The sequence below is a fragment of the Quercus robur genome, chromosome 1, assembly GCF_932294415.1.
Source record: "Quercus robur chromosome 1, dhQueRobu3.1, whole genome shotgun sequence".
Taxonomy (NCBI): Eukaryota; Viridiplantae; Streptophyta; class Magnoliopsida; order Fagales; family Fagaceae; genus Quercus; species Quercus robur.
The window spans coordinates 23,265,984-23,285,600 of record NC_065534.1 but is presented as its reverse complement, the minus strand read 5'-3'; the positions used below and the strand labels follow the sequence as shown (position 1 = coordinate 23,285,600).

Sequence of the window (19,617 nt, the reverse complement as noted above, 5' to 3'; positions counted from 1 at the left end):
GCCTAAATTTTTTATAAATCCAAACATAAGCCTAAATTAAAACAAATTCAGATAAAAAATGATATTAAAAACTCCAGCAACCTGAAACTGAAACAAACCCCAACAGCAACCCAAAATAAATTAATTAAACAAACCCCAGCAGCAGCCCATAACTATATGCAACACACAGCCCATACATGTCACTAAAAATTCTGAAAACACAATCTACAACAATATGAATTAATTTTTCAGCCCAAATAAATTAATCATCAGGCCGACTCTTAGGCCTTTCAAAAACATAGAAAAAAAATTAAATTGATACTATCTCCACCATGAAACCCATCGATATTTACAATATTTTCTTACCAAACCTGTAGAATTTGAAATCCCTAAATCAATAGAAAACCTAATTGAAGAAATATAATTAAAACATAACTTTGAGGCTCTATTCCATTTAAACCAATTTCAATTTGAATTTTAACCCATATCAATCAAATAAAATTGAAACTTGAAAAAGATCAAATTGGAATTCTTCATACTTGAAAAATCGTCCAACATCAGAAACGGAAGGATCCAAATCGTCCAACATCAGAAACGGAAAACGATCCAAATTCTTCAAGTTAGTCCTGAAAACCAAATGCCCAAAAAGGGGGCCAAAAAATAATCAATGCCCAGATGATAAAAACTCAAGAACAAAATAACCATGAATCAAAATTGACATTAGCCAGAGGAGTTGTGGCTGAGAAAAGGAGGGAGCTGCATTGAATGAGAGAGTTAAAGAAGAAGAAGAAGGAGATGGGACTGAGCTTGAAATAAAGAGAGTTTGATCGAGGGTTTTGTTAGGGCTGATTTTGCGTTTGAGAGATAGGTTTGAGATAGTTGCGGCTGAAACCTACGGTTTGTAATTTGTATTTTGTTAGGGCTGATTTTGCGTTTGAGAGATAGGTTTGAGATAGTTGCGGCTGAAACCTACGGTTTGTAATTTGTATTTGGTGGAAAAAAAAAATTTATTATTATTTATTTAAGTATTAGCTGAAACCTACGGTTTGTAATTTGTATTTGGTGGGAAAAAAAAGATTTATTATTATTTATTTAGGTACTGCTGACATGAAAAATTGTGGAAGCTTTTTAAAGATTTATTATTATTTATTAAGATATTGCTGACGTGGAAAATTGTGGGAGTTTAAAAAGCTTCGATTATATATATATATATATATATATATATATAGATTAGTTTTTTATGAGAAGATAAATACTATTAGTCAAAAAGGGGTTATCTTTTTTTTTTTTGAGAAAATTGCCCTAGTTACACGTCTCATCCACCAAGTAGTTGAGAGGATATGCACCCTCTCTCTTATAACACGCAAGCCTCACATATATGAGTTCTATTGCCAAATATACTCATGGGTCAAGTTAATTCAAGTTTGGAGTCAATTTGTTACTCAATTCAATCCTGTCAAATGATAAACTCACTCACATGATGTCGTCCGATAGATCAAACAAAACCTTTAGTATTCGACCATCAAGGGAACAATCATACCTCAGATGAGTTATAGATTACAACAAAATTCCATAAAATTTACTCAAAATACCAAAAACACAAATCTAACTTATTTAGTGAAATTAAAAAAAAAATGCACAAATTCAAATTTATAAATCTTAGATTTATATATATTTCACTTCAACCTCATTAAAAATCATAAGCAACATAGTTACCAAACAAATTTTAAAAGAAAAAACACATACTTAAATTTTCGAGGAAAACAAAAAACCTTAGTTCATAAATCTCAAATTTACATGTCTAACTTCAATATCATCAAAAGCCAAAAACAAAAAAAATAGTCATTACATTTTAATAATTCTATCTACTACAAAACTATTCTTAGATTCTTGCAACTCATAAATTTCAAGATATTTCTTCAATTTAATAATGTTAGAAAAAATTGTTGTTGATGAAAGTGATTTCACTTGACATTGGATAGTTGGTTTACATATCTAAAGAAAACTTATTTCTCAAGTCACATCCTTGATTACTTGTCCTAAAAGGCTCTATGCTATAATTTTGCAAATCTTTTGAACCACAAATCTTAGGGACGGCAATGGGGCGGGGTCGAAGGATAGAGTCTTTGTCCCCGTCCCACATGGTTTTGTCTTACCCCATCCTCACCTTGCCCCGCATGACTGGGAAAACTTTCTCACCCCATCTCTGCCTCTTGGGGCCCCACGAAACCCCACCCCACCTCATAAAACTCTACTTTTTGTTAATTTGCCTTACAACTAGTACAATTTTTTTAATGAAACCTATTTCATTAATAAAAATATACTTGAAATTACAACTAAATTTATCACATCAAATCAAATCAATTTTTAGAAAAAATTGAATAATATATCTAAGTGTTTAACAAGACAATTATATAAAAAAAATTAAAAAATCTCATAGTATAACACATAACAAAATAAAGACAAAGAACCACATTGAATAGAATAAAATAAGCTAATATTAATATGTTTGTTTAAATAGTAGAGTTTTAGGGTATGAAAAATTTACAATTATAACCCTCAACAACGCGAGATGGGGCGGGGTAGGTCTAAAAAGTTGAAACCCATCCCAAACCCATCCCCACCCCGCCCCGTGGTGCGGGGCTAAAATCTTACCCCATCCCCGCCCCACCACATTTGCAGGGAGGGGAAAACCTGCACTGAAATAAGGAAGGGTGGGTTAAGCGGGGCGGAGAAAAATTGTCATCCCTAATATCAAATCTCACAAACCATAATTTTTTGTTAATGGGAGGCTACTAGAATCTCTCAATTAGTTGTACTATATAGGATATTGGGTACTAATTACAGGCACCCTTAGAGTGCATTTGGATGGAGTGAATTTTAGGATGATTAAAAATGGAAGAGAAAAAATAATTTTTGGTTGTTTGGTAGAGAGAGAAAAAAGGTAAATTTTGGTGGTGCTCAAGTGTTTTCCCCCCTGGCCTACCAAAAATCAATCTTCCCAAATCTGAGAGAAAACAAGAAAGAAGAATATGTAAAGTGTGAAATTATATGAGTACCCCATTTGTTATTAATGCTACATGGTGCCTTTTTCTTACTTGCTTGTCTTAATTTGTTATTCTCATTGTTTTTTTTATTTGAGGGGATGTTATTCTCATTGTTTGTCCTTGTTGTTGCCACTTGTTGGAACGTACGTCGTTATTTACATTTTTTTAATCAAAGCTATTTTATTTTTTTATTTTTGGTTCTTTTTTATTTCTAATTTTTTTTTAAAGGAGACTGAGATACTTTGCTGCTTAATATATATATATATATATATTTATAAAATTGATAACATTATTTTTTATCTTATATAATAATAATGAAAAAGGAATTATTCATATACTATTAAAAAAATTTGTTTAATGTAATAGGGACATAATTGTAAATTCATACTAACTTCATTTTCAATCCTCTCATTTTCCTTTTCAACCAAACAAATGATTTTTCCGTCTCTCTACTTTTTCATTCTCCCAACTAAACACATATGAGAGAAAACTAAATCTCTTCTATACTCGACTTTTCTATCTCTTCTCAATTTTCTATTCTCTTATTTTTCCAACCTTCCAACCAAATAGACTCGTAGAGAATTTCAAAATTGAGAGAAAACATTATTTTTAAAAACAATATTCAAGTGGTGAACACTTGAAAGATAGATTCACAATGTTAGACTCCTAAATATGTATTTAATGTAGAAGAAAAATGGTTAGATAAGTGCGAGACTAAATTTTAGACAATTTCAAATAGTGTTTTATCCCACTACTTCCACTCATTATCTAATAACTCTTTATTTGAATAATTAAATATATATTTAAGATCTATGTGGATGCTCTAGGGATGGTGGGTCGAAGAAGTAAAAAACTTTATAGTAAAACGAATGAAGTGTGAACAAACATGGAGGGGAAAGGGATTACCCAAAATTCGAGGATGACTCTTGTTTGAACTTCTAAATGACGACCAAGGCATGATGAGAAAAGAAGCAAGCAGGCCTTGTTGAATTATACTAGCTCAATCATATCGTAGATCAAACACTATTGCCATTTAGGCAATGAGTCTTCTCTAAAAAGCTAGGAAAGGCTTCTCCAAGAACCTTTGACGGCTTCTTGCTGTCACTAATCAACATTTAATGACTCACCCAGTAATGGGTTGAGCATTAAATATTATCGGCCAGAAAGTGACATCCAATTTATCATTTTTGGAAAAGTTACCCTAGTTACATGTCTCATCCACTGAGTAGCTAAAAGGATGCAAAGTCGTAAGGACCTCTTTGTCTAATGGGTATTCACCTTAGATATTTCCAATTCGCCTCCATAAATACCCCACTAATTAGAGCACTAGCATTGAAAAATGCTAATGCCATATTTAGGTCCTTTTTAGCATTTTTTGGTTCAAAATGTGCTGCATCAAAGGATGCTAAACACAGGAATGGTAAAAAATTATACCATTGTGCTACAGTACAATTCTATCTTTAGAATTGTACTGTAGCACAATTGTAAAAAAAATATATATATTTTAATCAACCCAAAATTTCTCTCTCCTCCCATAAATTCTGTAATCTTCTCTCTCCTCATTCTCTCTTTCTCATCTGCTCTCTCCGTTCTCTTCATTCTCTCTTTCTCACCGCTCCGTTCTCTTCATTCTCTCAAGCACCGGTCACCGCTCCGTTCTCTTCATTCTCTCTTTCTCATCGGCTCATCTGCTCTTCAAGCACCGGTCACCACTCATCTGCTCTTTCCTCTTTCAAACCCAAACATCATCCATCTTCTCATCTGCTTTTTTTTTTTTTTTTTGGCTATGACCGGGGCTTAAAAGAAGTGGTGGGTATGGCTGAGGTGAGTTGTGGGTCACGGAGATCGGAGTGGGTCATGGCGTGGGTCACGGAGATCGGAGATCGGAGTGGGTTTTTGGCTGTGACCGGTGTTTTTGGTTGTGGTTTTTGGTTGTTTTTGGCGTGGGTCAGGTGTTTTTGGTTGTGGTTTTTGGTTGTTGTTGTGGTTTTTGTGCTTAAAGGGGTTGTGGGTCGTGGTTGGGTCCGGGGTTTGGGTCTTGGTTGGGTCGTGGGTGGGTTGTGGGTCCGGTGTTTGGGTCGTGGGTGACGGCGTGGGTGTGGTGGTTGTGGTTTTTGGCTGTGACCGGTCTTTTTGGGGCTGATTTTTGGTTGTTTTTAGCTTGGGTCCGGTGTTTTAGGTTGTGGTTGTGGTTTTTGGTTGGGTCCGGCGTGGGTTCGGTGTTTTTGGTTGTGGTTGTGGTTGTGGTTTTTGTGCTTAAAGGGGTGTGGGTGGTGGTTGGGTCCGGGGTTTGGGTCGTGTTTGGGTAGTGGTTGGGTTGTGGGTTGATCAGTGGGTTGATCGGTGGTGGGTTGATGTTCAAAACGGCGGTGTGGATTCGGATCGGTGGTGGGTGTGGTGGCCGTTGTTGGCTTTGGTTTGATGGTTTGTGTGCGGCTGTGTGTGGGTCACTGTGTTGGTTCTCTGTTTTTTTTTTTTTTTTTTTTTCCTGGCTATGACCGGTGCTTAAAGGGGTTGTGGGTGGTGGTTGGGTCCGGGGTTTGGGTCGTGTTTGTGTAGTTGTTGGGTTGTGGGTTGCTCGGTGGGTTGATCGGTGGTGGGTTGTGGGTTGCTCGGTGTGTGGCTCTGTTGATGGGTTTGTGTGGTTCTGTGAGAGGAGCTGGTGCTAGAGGTTGAGGGAGGCTGAGGAAAAAAAAAAAAAAGAAACGGTTGGAAAGCGTAGGAAAGTAGAACTGAAAAAATAAATTGGTTAAAAAGAAATAATAAAAAAAGATTAAAGAATAATATTTTAATAAGAATAGAGTTTTAGGATGTGGGAGGTATTGTAAAATGGGATGGTATAAGTAATAAAGTGACTTTTTGAGATGGTATAATAGTATAAGATAGCATTTTTCAATGCTAGTGCTCTAATTCATGACTCTACCTGTTCACTGTTGCCATTATTTCTATTCATTTATATTTCTCATCAAACCCCTATTACCTTGGGGGAATAAAGGGGGAAAAACCTAGCAAACTACAACGGTCACTCAAAATGGTAGTGTACACATACAGTAAATAAATAAAAAATGGTCGGAAGGGGTGATCGAATGTGGCATCCCTAACTGAGGTGGGGTTTGGAAACAGCGTTGGCGTTTTGAGTTTTGCATTTTTCCTTTTTTTTTGGCACGTGTTTAAGGAGATAGTGTGGCTACTGTTTATGAACAGTAGACGCATTATTTGACTTTTTAACACATCAGTGGGTCCCGTGAACAGTGTATGAGACCCACAAATCTCACTTTTCAACAATTTTTTTATTAAAAATGAGTCCTACAATACTATTCACACATTTAAAAATTATTTTATTACAGTATTTTTAATTTTCAATTTCAGTAAAATAAATTCTATTTAAATGGACCTTGAGAGTGGCCCTACATAATAGCTATCGGTTGGGACCAAGCTTGCTGAGCAGGGGAACCAAATCAGCTATACCCTAAACATTAGCTAGCTAGCATCCTTCATTACCTATCTTTAACCAAAATTGCAAATGAAGAACCAAGCCATCAGGTTACCGTCCAAACACACCTGACCTAACTATTATTATGTAGTGAGGGTTGCAACATGCAAAACTATCCTCTCTCCTCAACACTGGCCACTGCTGTCTCTCACATGTCCAAATCTAACCTCTCATCTCACCAAATACAAACACTCTAGAACTTAACCTCCAAAACTAAAATAACTTCCCCTTTATACCTGACTCTACCTGTTTATTCTCTATACCTTACCTTTCATTTGCCTTTCCCACTTCTCACTGCCCTTTCTTCGGACACGCATCGTCCTAGTGTTTTTCTATTTCTGTTTGTCCCTCACACACTATATATATATATATAGTAATATAATATAAACCCAAATCAATCTCCAAATTTGCTAACACATCCCTCTCACTCCAAAAACTTTTCAAATGTCCCAAAACGCCTTCCACTTTTGACTCACTCTCAGATCATCACCTCCAAATTCTAGCTCCAAAAAATCAAAACCCCAAAAAAAAAAAAAAAATTCCCATCTGACTTTAGGGTTTCTTGTGTAGAGCCCCATTTGCACGAAATCTAGAATCTTGTTCTTTGTTCCCCCATTTCGGTTATCCAAATTAGGGTTTTCTTTTTCCACTGTAAATTAATTAATTGGGGTGGAATTTAGCTCCCGAAAGTCGTCATTTGGTGGAAAATTTTGGTTCCTGATTACCTTTTGTCAAAAAAGAAGTCACTTCCAAGCCGAACAATAAGGTAGCGTAAAGGAATTTGATTTTGTACTGTTCAGATATGCTCAATTTTTCATAGTATTTATTTCGTGTCTGACAATTGTATGTAAAAAATTTGTCTTTTTTTATCGAATTGTGTTGATGTGATGTGATTTGGTTTTAATATCGTCTTTAATTTATTGTTTTTTTTTTTTGAGTTTATAATAATAGTAATTGAAAAGGTCAACTTCTTGTTGGGTAGGGCAGGGTCAAGTTTGAGCCTGCATTTTGTTGTTATAATAAGCTGGAGCGATCAAGATGCTGTCTTTGAATCCCAAATGGGAAAATCTCGATAATACAAGCTCTTTCTTTCATTTAGCTGAATGGCATCCATTGCAATAGCCAAGTTGATTTGGGCTTGGAGCCCTTTCCTTCTTCTGTAAAAATCAGGTTTGTATTCATTGCTCTCTAAGTTCCAACTATGTGTATTTTATTTGGTTTTGGCTTATATATGATGTGATATGAACAAATTCTAGTAGACCCAATTTGGGTTTTGCTTAATTTGACAAAATTTGTGCTTTGAAACCTACCTCAAGATGAAAAGTAGCTTTTTTTTGGAAGTGGGTTATGGAATTTTTTTGGTTTGTTCATTTTAGGGGTATGTCTTTTTTTACAGGTGGTGGGGATAAATTTCTTTGGTTGGTGATATATAGTTAACCACTTCAAGATTCAAGTTTCTCATGTTGAGTAAGAGTATAGCTAGAATGATGGGTTGCTGCGGCTGCTTTGGTTTTAGTAGAAGGCCCAGACCACAACCGAGACCGCCTTCTGCCTACAATAATAACCATTCGCAGGAGCTGTTGTTGGATGATGAGATAGAAGATGATGATTGTTCATACAATGGTGATGTTACTGATACCAATCATGGAGATGATGCTGAGTTGCACAGTCGCACCAAATGTTCTGAAGAGATTTTAAGGCTTAGAGAACAAAGTGGAATGGTTTGCAGGCAATTTCCTGTAAAGGAAACTCATCAAGTTGTTCGCACAGAGGTATAAATCTTGGTATTACTTGCATGCCAATTGATTTTTGACAATCCTTCAAGTTACATGCATCGACTAACCTATTGCTATTTGACACTTATTGCATAGAAATTCAATGTGGTTGACCATAGGTTGCAACATGATGTTAGTTTGTTGCATAAAGATGTATGCTTTCTGAATCAACAGTGTTTTTGAAAATTTTATTGTGCTTTTTATTACTTCCTAGAGATTCAGGCATGCAGCGGTATTTCATTACGAATGTGTCTTCTATGTTCTAACAGTTTCCCACTAGGATTTTAACTAATAATAACTATATACCATCATTTTTAGGCTTTGTTTATTTTATTGTCATGGCATTAATTGTGACATTCATGTACATTAGAAGCTCTCCTTTTCTCTCTCAGTATAATGCAATCAAACTGCAGATTGAGGCTAATATACTGACAAAGGTTATGTATGTTAGTACTTAGTAGTTTAGTACATCTTATTCTTGGTTGGATGTGCAAGGGCTCATGTAGGTGCCTATGTGTTTTCATTATTCTCTACATGCAGAATAGTTTCTCCATTCCACATTTTCACTTGCATCAATGTTTCTTATTAAATTTTTTATAATGCATTTTCAGGATGAGAATGGCAATAAAAGGGTCAATGAGTACGTTCGTGAGTATAAGATTGGTGCTGGTAGCTATGGGAAAGTGGTAAGAATAATCTTGATGACATTGTTTTGTATCTCTTGCTTATAGCATTTGTTTCTTTAGCATTTTTCCTGTTCTTTATTTAGTATTTCTCCTTGCGTGTGGAACAGGTTTTATATCGAAGCACTGTAGATGGAAAGCATTATGCAATTAAGGTATTCTTTTTTCTTTTTCTTTTTGGCTTAAAGGAGTGGTGTGCATGTTATGTTCAAAAAAAGGGTAGCGTTGAGTGATTTATTCTGGTTATTTGGATTAAGGAAATTGTTTGGGCTAGTCTATTTCTCCATTCATATCATTATATTTGTTACCCATTCTGAAATTTAAGATATAGGAGGCGGTTCTGAGTGATGCTAGTTCTGTATTTTTTATTTAGTTACTCTAGATTTGTAAATAATAAAATCTCTGGCACTTTGTGGATAATTTACAAGTTCATGCTAAACAGATGATTTCAAAACTTTATGGGCTTACTTTTTGAATGGCAGGCCTTTCATAAGTCTCATTTGTTAAAGCAGCGAGTTGCACCGTCAGAGACTGCTATGACTGATGTGCTTCGTGAGGTATCTGCTTACTGTCTTATTTTGTTATTTAGTATAGTTTGTATTGAAAATTGTGTATTTATTTTTTCAACTTTCCAGCTGCTCTAGCTTATTCCTCACTACTGTTACATTATTGTTTATTGTTACAATTATTTTTACATTTTTTTTGGGGTTTTTTTTTTGGGGGGGGGGGGGGGGGATGCTACTTCTGACTTATAAAGAAAAAAGGGTTTGCTGGATCATTGTTCTCATACCTCATGCAAAATTTCTATATCTTACACTGCTTAAGGTTCTTGATGCTTCTTCTAGTTATGATATCTCCAACAGTGTGAAGTATTTTCGATTACAAGCAAATGCTCAACAAGTAATTTTAGTAGAGCATAATAGTGCCTTGTTGTATCTGTTTCCCTCCCACCAGGGGGAGGGGGATGCTACTTGTGACCTATATAATAATGCTTTGTTATATCTGTTTCCCTCCCAACCGGGGGGGGGGGGGGGGGGGGTTGGGGTTGGTTGCTTATCAATGGTTGATTGCAGTAGCTCATTTAGTTGTTTCATCTTTAAGCATTAGTATTATCCTCAATAGTAGTACTCTCTTTTTTTCCTTTCAGGTTCTAATAATGAAAATGTTGGATCATCCTAATATTGTTAATCTCATTGAGGTGATTGATGACCCAAACACAGATCACTTCTACATGGGTATGTTTTACAGCTTTCTCTACTTTCACTTCAAAATGTGCTATATTTTGCAATACTTTCACAAAGATATGAATATTTGAAAATTGATACATTAGATTATGCTTGATTTTAAGTGATTTTCTTTTGTTCAGTTCTTGAATTCGTGGAGGGAAAATGGGTTTGTGAGGGTTCAGGTCCACCAGGTGGCTTGGGAGAAACCAAAGCAAGAAAATATTTGCGAGATATAGTTTCGGGGCTTATGTATCTCCATGCTCATGTATGATCTTGAAAGTCTGCTTTTCAATTTGACTTTGATAGTTGGATGATTTATCACCTTTTTGCCTAGATATTCTGGTTTGATTTCATACGAGCTAGTTTGGGTTTTTGTTATATTTTATTGTCTTATAGCATTATTTCAACAATGTTTTCGGCATGAGTCCAATAATTGCTTGGACTAAGATCAGTGATTTCTGTATAAAATTTGTCTGCAGAGTCTTCTAGTTCTTGCAAATGCATGATATCCTTTTTTTTCTTCTTTTTGTATTGGACTAGAGCAAGTTGCTTCTACCATCCATTGATATTTTCTTAATTTTCAAATCCTAAAATCATTCTTTGCACTATAAGAATTTAAAGTATTGATCAAGCTTTTGTAAAAGGGTTTGTGTTTCTGGGTTACAGCATTTCTTTTTTGGATGATTAGTGTGTATTGCCTCTTTAGTTTACATATTAGTTGACTGCCTTCAATGTTATAGTAATCCTTTTTGTCTTTACTTTGAAAATGCAGAATATTGTACATGGTGATATCAAACCTGATAATCTCTTGGTTTCTCGTGATGGTACGGTGAAGATAGGGGATTTCAGTGTCAGCCAGGTGTTTGAGGTATCAAATTGCTTCACCTTTATTTCATTCACATTACTTCATTGAATGACAAGAATAAAACTGGTGACAATATGCTCTGATATTATTTTTTTGTAATATGCATGAAGGTGGAATGTGAATTTTTTGTCAAGGATTTGTGCATGCGTATGCTCTTTTGTCAAAAAAGAATGGGTGAACATATCATTAATTGAAGAATACCTTTTGATGTAGTGCATGCAATAAACCCCCAAGTCCAAAAGGGTTCTAGAGTCTACTAGAAGAAGGGGAAAAAAAAACTCATGGAAATTTTACTGATAAAAAATTATATAATTAATTCGTTATAGTACTTGCAGCCAATTTATAGGTTCTACAATCCTTATTCGCCATTTAATAAATAAATTTATTTAAATGAGCCTAACCTATATAGTATCCTACTAGGACTCTTATTATTTTATTGTTTCTAATAAAACCTCTTGAACTCCAAAAATAAGGAAATCAAAATCAAATAATTTTGAAAATTGCAGAACATTTAAAAGTCTTCTAATGGTAGAGTTTAAGCCCCCAATCTTGTTTTACATCACTTCTTCTCCAATTGAAATCAGTGATGGTTCTTAAACACATTGAGGAGTTCTTTTTGGTTGACAGGTAGTTATGGGTTTATAGCATTTGGCAACCTTGACGTATCTTGGATCATCAATATCCCTTATTTCATAAAATTTGAGTTATTTTTCATATTTCAGACCAGTGTTGTTAAAAGCGCTGAGCGCACTTAAATGTAAGGGCCGCCTAGAGCCTAAGCGCAAGCGCGTGCCTGATCGATGTGAAGCGCACATTTAAAAAAAATTATTAATGATCAATACAGCAATCAAGTGATCAATTAATCATATAAATTACAATAAAACATTTTATATAATTTATATAACATTTATATAATTCTTTTGTGCATTAATATTTGATGGCCCTGATTACAAAACATGGTTGAATCAAAATAGAAGTATAGAACCAAGAAGGCAAAGGCTAAAAAGTACTAGAATGTTAAGTAATGTTATCTTTGTGAGTGTATCTTTGTGAGTGTCTGATTTAGCATTTGTTTGTGTGGTTGTGGTTAAAAGTTCAAAAATATCTAAAGAGATAGGCTTAGGTGTATGGTAGCACACCACATTATTAGTTTTTATATATTAAACCAATGGCTTATATCAAACTTATTTAGATCTAATGGCTAAAAATCAAATCAGAATTTTTTTTAAAAAAATTTACTAAAAGCTCAAAAAAGCGCGCTTTTGTGAGGGCACTTCGCTTTAGAGGGAAAAAGCCCCAAGGGCTCTACGCTTTGCGCTTAAGCGCGCTTTTAACAACACTGTTTCAGACCAAAAAGCTATTCAAATTTAAGGCCAACTCACCAGTCATTTTATATAATAAGATGGTGGTTGCACTTATTTCAGATTATCTAGAGCGATACTGGAAAATTGACTACTTCCAGTTTCAAAATTTGCATTGCAACTTTCATGATACAACTATTAAATAGATTGCAACCTTTGTACAGACATTAACACAACATGAAGTACAATGTCAGAAGTAAAGTAGTTGGAAAGAGTAGCACAATTTTTTTTATATGGTGGGGTTCTTTTTTCTTTTTTTCTTTTAAATTTGAAAATTTAGATTAAATTTTGTTCTAAAAATTGTCCAAAACCCGGTTTCAAAAATGAACTGTCTGTGGAATATAGTCATGGGATTGGATGTTGAGATGGAATGAAATTATTAATAAAAGAGTAAAAGATTTCATGAAGCAGGATCTTTGGTTTCTTGGCTGTAGAATATAAACTTAAACTGCAATGTGCGCAGTGAGACTTGGCACAAACAGAGGTCATGGGGTTGGATGTTCCAGTTGTGCCGGCTATTTGTATTTTGTTTATGGATCCGTCATAGAAATTGGTAGCCTGTACTACCAAGCATGGATTATAAACAAGTAAAACGCATTCTATTCCTACTTACATACTTCAAAATGGCATAGGATGGAGCTTAAGCTGCCAACTTTTGCCAAAATGACTGGCTGAGAGATATTTTTCTGTTCTTAAATGGCAATATTTGCTTGGTGAAGAGGTCAAGCCTTAGTGTGATGATGAGTGCTTTCCACTAAGAGTGACAGATCATGGATCTGAGTTTGGGAGTAGGTCTCTCCAAAAAAAAAGGGTGGGGTAAGGTTGCGTACCAATCACCTCTTCCAAACCCTGTAAAAGTAGAAACTGTGTGCACTAGGTACGACCTTTTAATTGCTTGGTGAGGAAAACCCACTCTCATCAGTTGCTATAGCATATAGACTTTGGATGTCAAGGAATGTGACTGTTGCCACTTGCCACCAAGGCTTGTGGGTTTTATGGAAGTAGCTAAGAGGATGTTATGGTGGATGAATATTATGCCAATGAGCTCTAGCTCAACTAGAGGGTGAGGCCATGGGTTCAAGATCTATTAGATGCATGTGTAATTTACAAATAAAAAAATGGTGGATGAATGTTATATGAGCAAAGACAGGATGTGCTCCAATGGTTTGCATGAGTAGTGAAGACATATATTTGTGCCCTTGAGGAAGAGTGAGTCGATCCAAGTGAAAATGGTTTAGTGAAGGTTGAAAAAAAAAATGAAAGAAAAAAAAAGATGTAGTTAGCAGGTGCAAAAAAAGATGAGACTTTTAGATTAGATTGATGTACGTAGCCAACTTCAATTGGTTTGGGAACTATTGTTGAACCCAATTAGTTGAGCTCTAAGTTAGTTTAGTTGAGTTGTATCTATTTGATTGGCATACATTTTTCAATTTCACATAATTGCAATAACAATTGACTTGTTTTCCACTATGGAAGCAATTATGCTTTACTTTAAACTACGTTATTCTGGTAATATAATATATTTAATCACATAAATGAAATTGAGAAGGCATCTAATTATGTTGGGGGGTACTGGCTTTATTTGCAGGATGATAATGATGTGCTCCGTCGATCCCCTGGGACTCCTGTTTTCACTGCTCCTGAGTGCTGTCTTGGTTAGTTTTCTCTCTCTAGCTAGAAATATACTTTAGTGACACTGAAATTAATGGAAGTGGGATGTATTCACAATTTCATTGGATTTTCCTTCTGATTGACAGGTCTAACCTATCATGGCAAAGCTGCAGACACCTGGGCTGTGGGAGTTACTTTGTACTGTATGATATTGGGTCAGTATCCGTTTCTGGGTGAAACACTGCAGGATACATATGACAAGGTGTTAAATTTGCTGCTGTTATTTTTCTGGTCAATTCCTCTAATTTTCTCCTCTTGCAGCCCTCTGTTCTGTTAGATTGTCTAAATGGACGTGTTTTTCCTTATCCAGATTGTTAACAACCCATTATTTCTCCCGAATGATATGAACCCACAACTGAGGAACTTGCTAGAGGGACTTCTATGCAAAGGTCAGTATAATCAATTCATTATGAACATTGTCATTTCCGACCAAACCCTTAGAGCCACTGATTTTCTTCAAGAGTTTTCCCATGTCTTTGTAATCTGTTTTGTGGGTTTATGCCTGTCAATGGATGCTCACCTTTGTATCCTTGGGCTGTCCTCAAATTTGAACTTTTTCAATGTTTTTTGCAGAACCAAACGAGAGATTGACATTGGCGGCTGTTGCAGAGCATACTTGGGTTATTGGTGAAGATGGGCCAGTTCCTCAGTATTTATGTTGGTGCAAGCGTAAGAACCTGCCAAAGGAAGAATCTGATGGGAGCAATGAAGATACTTTACATAACCCAAACTGACTAACTTTTGTACAGTTAAAAGGGTAGCGTGTATTTTCTTTTTGTTTTGACTCTTTTTTTTTTTTGATCCATCAATATGTTTTTCTTTGTTTTATTATTTTATTTTTGGGATGCATCAATCTGATTGGCAAGGGAGGCAAATCATGATTAGGGAGAATTCTAGGAAAAGTTATCTGGAGTAGAAGAAATATGAGGCCCATCACGCTCAAGGATGAACCAGTCCAAAAAGAAAGGCAATGAGTTGGTTAGGATTTTTGAGTTTTGAATTATGACAAATAGATATATTCAGTACTGGTAAATTGGGAATCAAGTAATGATTTGTAGAGAAACCTGTGTTGTACCGGGTCAACTGCATCTAAATTATTATTTTTGAGTTGACTGTTTGATTGAAAAAAATACTAGTACTCTATTTCCTTTGGTTGGTTCTACATTTGACTCCTTTGCATCCCAGCAAGTGAAAATCCGTACCTTAACATATCTGCCAACGTATCTGCCAATACGAGGAAGACATCAACTAGGGGAAGGTATCTAATGTATTGGATATATGGGTCATTCTTTTTATAATGTGTGGACTTCAAAGTTGTGTGAAGCTTTCACACTATGAGAGGAGTGATATGTACATATTCATCACATGAGACAGTTACTGGTTAACCGAAGTGAGTGCTACTCTGATCTCATCTGTTTGGGCTTCTGGACAGGAGACACTATAGGAAATATAATGATTTTGAATGAATTTAGTTACCTCATGCATGAATATTGGTCAGTAATGTAAGCACTCTCTGGGGGAAAAATGGAGTCTCTATGAGAGGATGACTGCTCAAAATATTACTTTTGAAAGATTATTCCCAAAAATTGAGTGATTTTACTTGGGTACATTTGGATCTGATGAAGTTAGAGCCAGATGATGAAATACAAGCACTATTACTTCTTAGCTCCTTGCCTGATAGTTTGGACGACTAGAGACACAATGTTATTTAGTAACTCTATTTCAAATGATGTTTGTTACAATTGGTATGGGAAAAAAAATAGCTTATTTAATGAAGAAACATGAAAGAAAGGATATGACTCAAGGATAATGAGCATGCTATTGTCACAAAGAACAAGAGAAGAAGCAGCAGAAATTCTAAAAGGGTGTGGGTTGGGCAGGATATGGTGGAAAGAGAGAAAGGTAAACCTTTAAAGTGTCTTTGATTCTTTGTGCCGATAATGAAGGTGAATACATGTCTAGTGAGTTTAAAAATTATTCCTTAGAGCGTGGAATTAGACATGAGAAGACAATTCTATTACCCCACATCAATCACAATGATGTGGTAGAGAGGATAAAACACAATATTATGTAAAATGTTGTATGTATGTTAAAAATGGTTAAACTACTTAAGCTACTCTAGGTTGAAGCTATTCAAACTGCATGCTACCTAATTAACTAGTATTCATTAGTTACTTTGAGTTTTAATATCATTATTACATTATTTTATTTTATTAAATCTACACGTAGAAGGTAGGTTGTCCCAACAAGTGGTATTAGAGGTTCCGCTATTACAACAATGGCCATGGTATCACCTTTAAAGGTAATAGTAATGGTTTACTTGCCAAGATGGGATTAAAAAATGGATGCACAATCTCTTTGATGCTGCCAAGTAGTTTAATTATATCGTAAAAGTCTCCTATGTGGCATAGGCATGGTAGATTATTGCACGCATTTGTCTCTAAACACGAAAATGGTAGTGTCATCATTCACGGAGAGATATATTCAACAAAAACTAATGTCTTTAATATGTTGTTAGTCTACTAAGAGTCTTGTGGCTCAATAGCACCACTTCAATTGCTTTATGGGGAGAAACTAAATTCAAATTTCCTACCTACCACCTCCACTCATTATTAGCTAAAAAACAAAATAAAAAAAATAAAAAAAAAGTTGTTAGTTTAAATCTCGTGTTTTTTAATAGTTATGTAATTAATACGTTATGAATTATCATTTATTGAAAAGTTGTTAGGTATTCATAGATTATATTATTATAGTAGGCATGATATTGCAAACCAATAAAAAATAGGTCATCTAATACAAAAGTTGTCTTTTTTTACATGACTTTTTGAATTTATGTCATATAATTTTATCAAAGATAAAGTTTAGCTACAAAATTTGTTATATCCTAAAATTACAATCTTAATCAATATCTTTTTATTGAAGATGAATTTTGACAAATCCACCATTATATCATTTTTTTTTTATTCTCCATGCTTGCAAAATTTCTAGAAAATTAAAAATCAATAGCTTTGTCATCAATAAGTTGTAAAATTGCAAGTTTTTCTAGTTTAAATTATGCATAAAATATGAGCTTATAGATTATATAATAAATAATATCCAACTAACAAAAAATTTAACATGTGTATTAAGAGCGTAAAGAATATGCAATTCAACGGTTAAATTTCTAAAATATGTAGTAATATTTATTTTATTGAGTAAGGTTGTAGCCTTAGACTTCAACCAATTTTGTAACTAAATTTTATCCTTTAATTAATTAACTTGTTTTTATTGGTGTATAGTACTACATCAATTGTATTTTAAGAATACTTAATAATTACCTATTTAATAGAATAAATTAGCCATTTTTACTTCTTAATAGTTTAAATCGGCTAAAAGATCACTTCAAGCATGTCAATGCAATTATATAAAAGTTGAAGAAATGTCACTACATTTTACCTAAATTAAAAAATTTCCCCCTTTTCCAATTGTTTTCTTTTATGGGGGAATAAAACTTGTCCATTGCATCTTTTTCTTGGTGTTTAGTCAGAATCCATTTCATATTTTTCAAAAACCAAAAAAAAAAAAAAAAATTGAAAGTAATACGTATGAAGTATAAACCGTCCAAACAACTTGTACGTAGGGGATAAACCGATAAAGGAGTGGGGACTTGGGTTGCATTATCCGCCGCAGAATTGTGCTTATTTGTGGTTTACTTTACCTTTTGGCTAACAAGCTCCCCATATTCTACACGTCTCTCTCTTTCTCAAATGCCTCTGGCATAAGCCCAAAAAAAAGAAAAAAACAAGTGCATTTGTTAAACTTAAAAGTTGATACCCAACAAAAATGATAGACTTTAAAATGATTACAGTAGTGACTAGAGAGTAGAGGCTTTTAGAGCTATAAGCTTATCTTTGAGGATACTCTATATCTCTATGGCTGTTTACATGATCTTCCTACTCTTCTTCAAACATCTAGATGAGGATTCACAGTCCTAGTTAAAATTTACATGATCATTGTCATGCTGTATCACCCTGGCCAAAAAGAAAATTATCTATATTGACTTTTGTTCTTTTGAAAAATGAAATCCAGTACTCAATCCATAATAAGTACTACTTACTCTTGTAATTAGAAGTTATTTATTTGTTTAGAAAAGAGAAAAAATAACCCGAAAGGATTGGTCTAATAGTTATTAAGATCTAATGAGATCTAAGATATTCTCCAGGTTCAAAACTTCTAGTCAACAACTTGGGATTATCTCCAAAAATACTCCGCTCGATAATTAAGTAATGTATGTGACACAGGAAACTATGCACACTCAAATGAATAGTTGGACTTTTAAAGAATTTTGGACATCCTTTTAACCCAAAAAAATAAAAATAAAAATAAAAAATCCATAGAGCAAAGGATTTTTTTTTTTTAATTTGTTTTTATAGAAATTATAGGTTATCATTTCATTTGGACTAAAAAAAATTACATGATCATTTACATAATGTATCAAGAAGCTCTGAGACTTCTTTCTATCCAAAATCACTTTGCTTTCAATGTACACAATTCGCCTGTTTTGCATAACATGGGGCAACAACTATATTATGTGTTCTAGGACAATTATTCATTATAATAGGTGGTCCAAACAATAAAGTTATTAGTCATTACTACGAAATCAAAAAAGTTATTACTACAAAATCAACACTTTGCCTGTTTTGCATAACATGGGGCAACAACTATAATATGTGTTCTAGGACAATTATTCATTATAATAAGTGGTCCAAACAATAAAGTTATTAGTTATTACTAAGAAATCAACACTTTTTTATTTTTATTTTATTTTATATATAGTGAACAAGTAGCAATTTGCTATAGAAACAAGAGACCACCTAGACAATAACAAAATGAAAACTAATCTGGACCTTCTCTGGTGGCGTCCATGCAAGTTGTGGCAAACTATATGTGCATGAGTTTTGATCTCGACTTCTTGAACAACCTTAGATCTAACTACCAACACATCAAAGCATGACATGTGTAATAGTTAAAAAACGGCCCTCAACAAAAGTTCACCATACTAAAAGAGCATTGGTCATTTTTTCCTTTATTATTATTATTATTATTATTAGTGAATTTCAATCTTTAGATCAAACAACGACTACATATAAACTTTTAGTTTTTAAACCACGATATATATAAATATGTATTTATCAGGAATCTAACCACGATATCTATACAGTGTCTTGATAGAGAAGCATATTCGAAATACGTGTCGGATAGTCATTAAAAAAAAAAACCATAACATAACATTAAGACGATTAAGAAAGGTACGAAGCTTTTTGAGCTTGACAAGTGGTATGTTAAAAGGCTATTTGTTCTTCACACAGCTCAATTTTGGAATAAAGAAAAGTATTTGATTCCTTTCCATCTTTTCATGTTTATGTTACTAATTCTTTTATGCACGATATAAAACAGAATATTTGTTTCGTGCCAATGGCATAGAGGCATAGAGCAAGTCCTATTCATTTTTCTTTTCTGAATAGCAAATAAAATATA

General features: G+C 34.2%; 1 protein-coding gene across 2 annotated transcripts; it reads left to right on the top strand.

The window, feature by feature from the left end:
* The first annotated feature begins 6,635 nt into the window (after window positions 1-6,635).
* LOC126726020 (serine/threonine-protein kinase GRIK1-like) lies at window positions 6,636-15,251 on the top strand. Of its 2 annotated transcripts, none has more exons than XM_050431117.1 (13): window positions 6,636-7,285; window positions 7,507-7,689; window positions 7,916-8,291; window positions 8,906-8,980; window positions 9,088-9,132; window positions 9,460-9,534; window positions 10,125-10,212; window positions 10,344-10,468; window positions 10,976-11,071; window positions 14,018-14,084; window positions 14,187-14,302; window positions 14,411-14,489; window positions 14,674-15,251. In XM_050431117.1, the coding sequence occupies exons 3-13, from the start codon at window positions 7,980-7,982 to the stop codon at window positions 14,832-14,834; spliced, it is 1,239 nt and encodes a 412-aa protein (XP_050287074.1). In that variant the 5' UTR covers window positions 6,636-7,285; window positions 7,507-7,689; window positions 7,916-7,979; the 3' UTR covers window positions 14,835-15,251. The 2 variants fall into 2 exon arrangements, with proteins under 2 accessions (XP_050287074.1, XP_050287081.1); XM_050431124.1 differs by having other exon boundaries at window positions 7,502-7,689.
* The last annotated feature ends 4,366 nt before the right edge of the window (window positions 15,252-19,617 follow it).

What these genes read in the sequence shown, in the direction of transcription:
- LOC126726020 (XM_050431117.1), top strand. Translation starts at nt 7,980, where the DNA reads ATGTTGAGTAAGAGTATAGCTAGAATGATGGGTTGCTGCGGCTGCTTT. An exon ending in CTGGTAGCTATGGGAAAGTG is followed by an intron (nt 8,981 to 9,087) that starts GTAAGAATAATC and finishes CGTGTGGAACAG; the next exon opens with GTTTTATATCGAAGCACTGT. An exon ending in TGACTGATGTGCTTCGTGAG is followed by an intron (nt 9,535 to 10,124) that starts GTATCTGCTTAC and finishes TTTTCCTTTCAG; the next exon opens with GTTCTAATAATGAAAATGTT.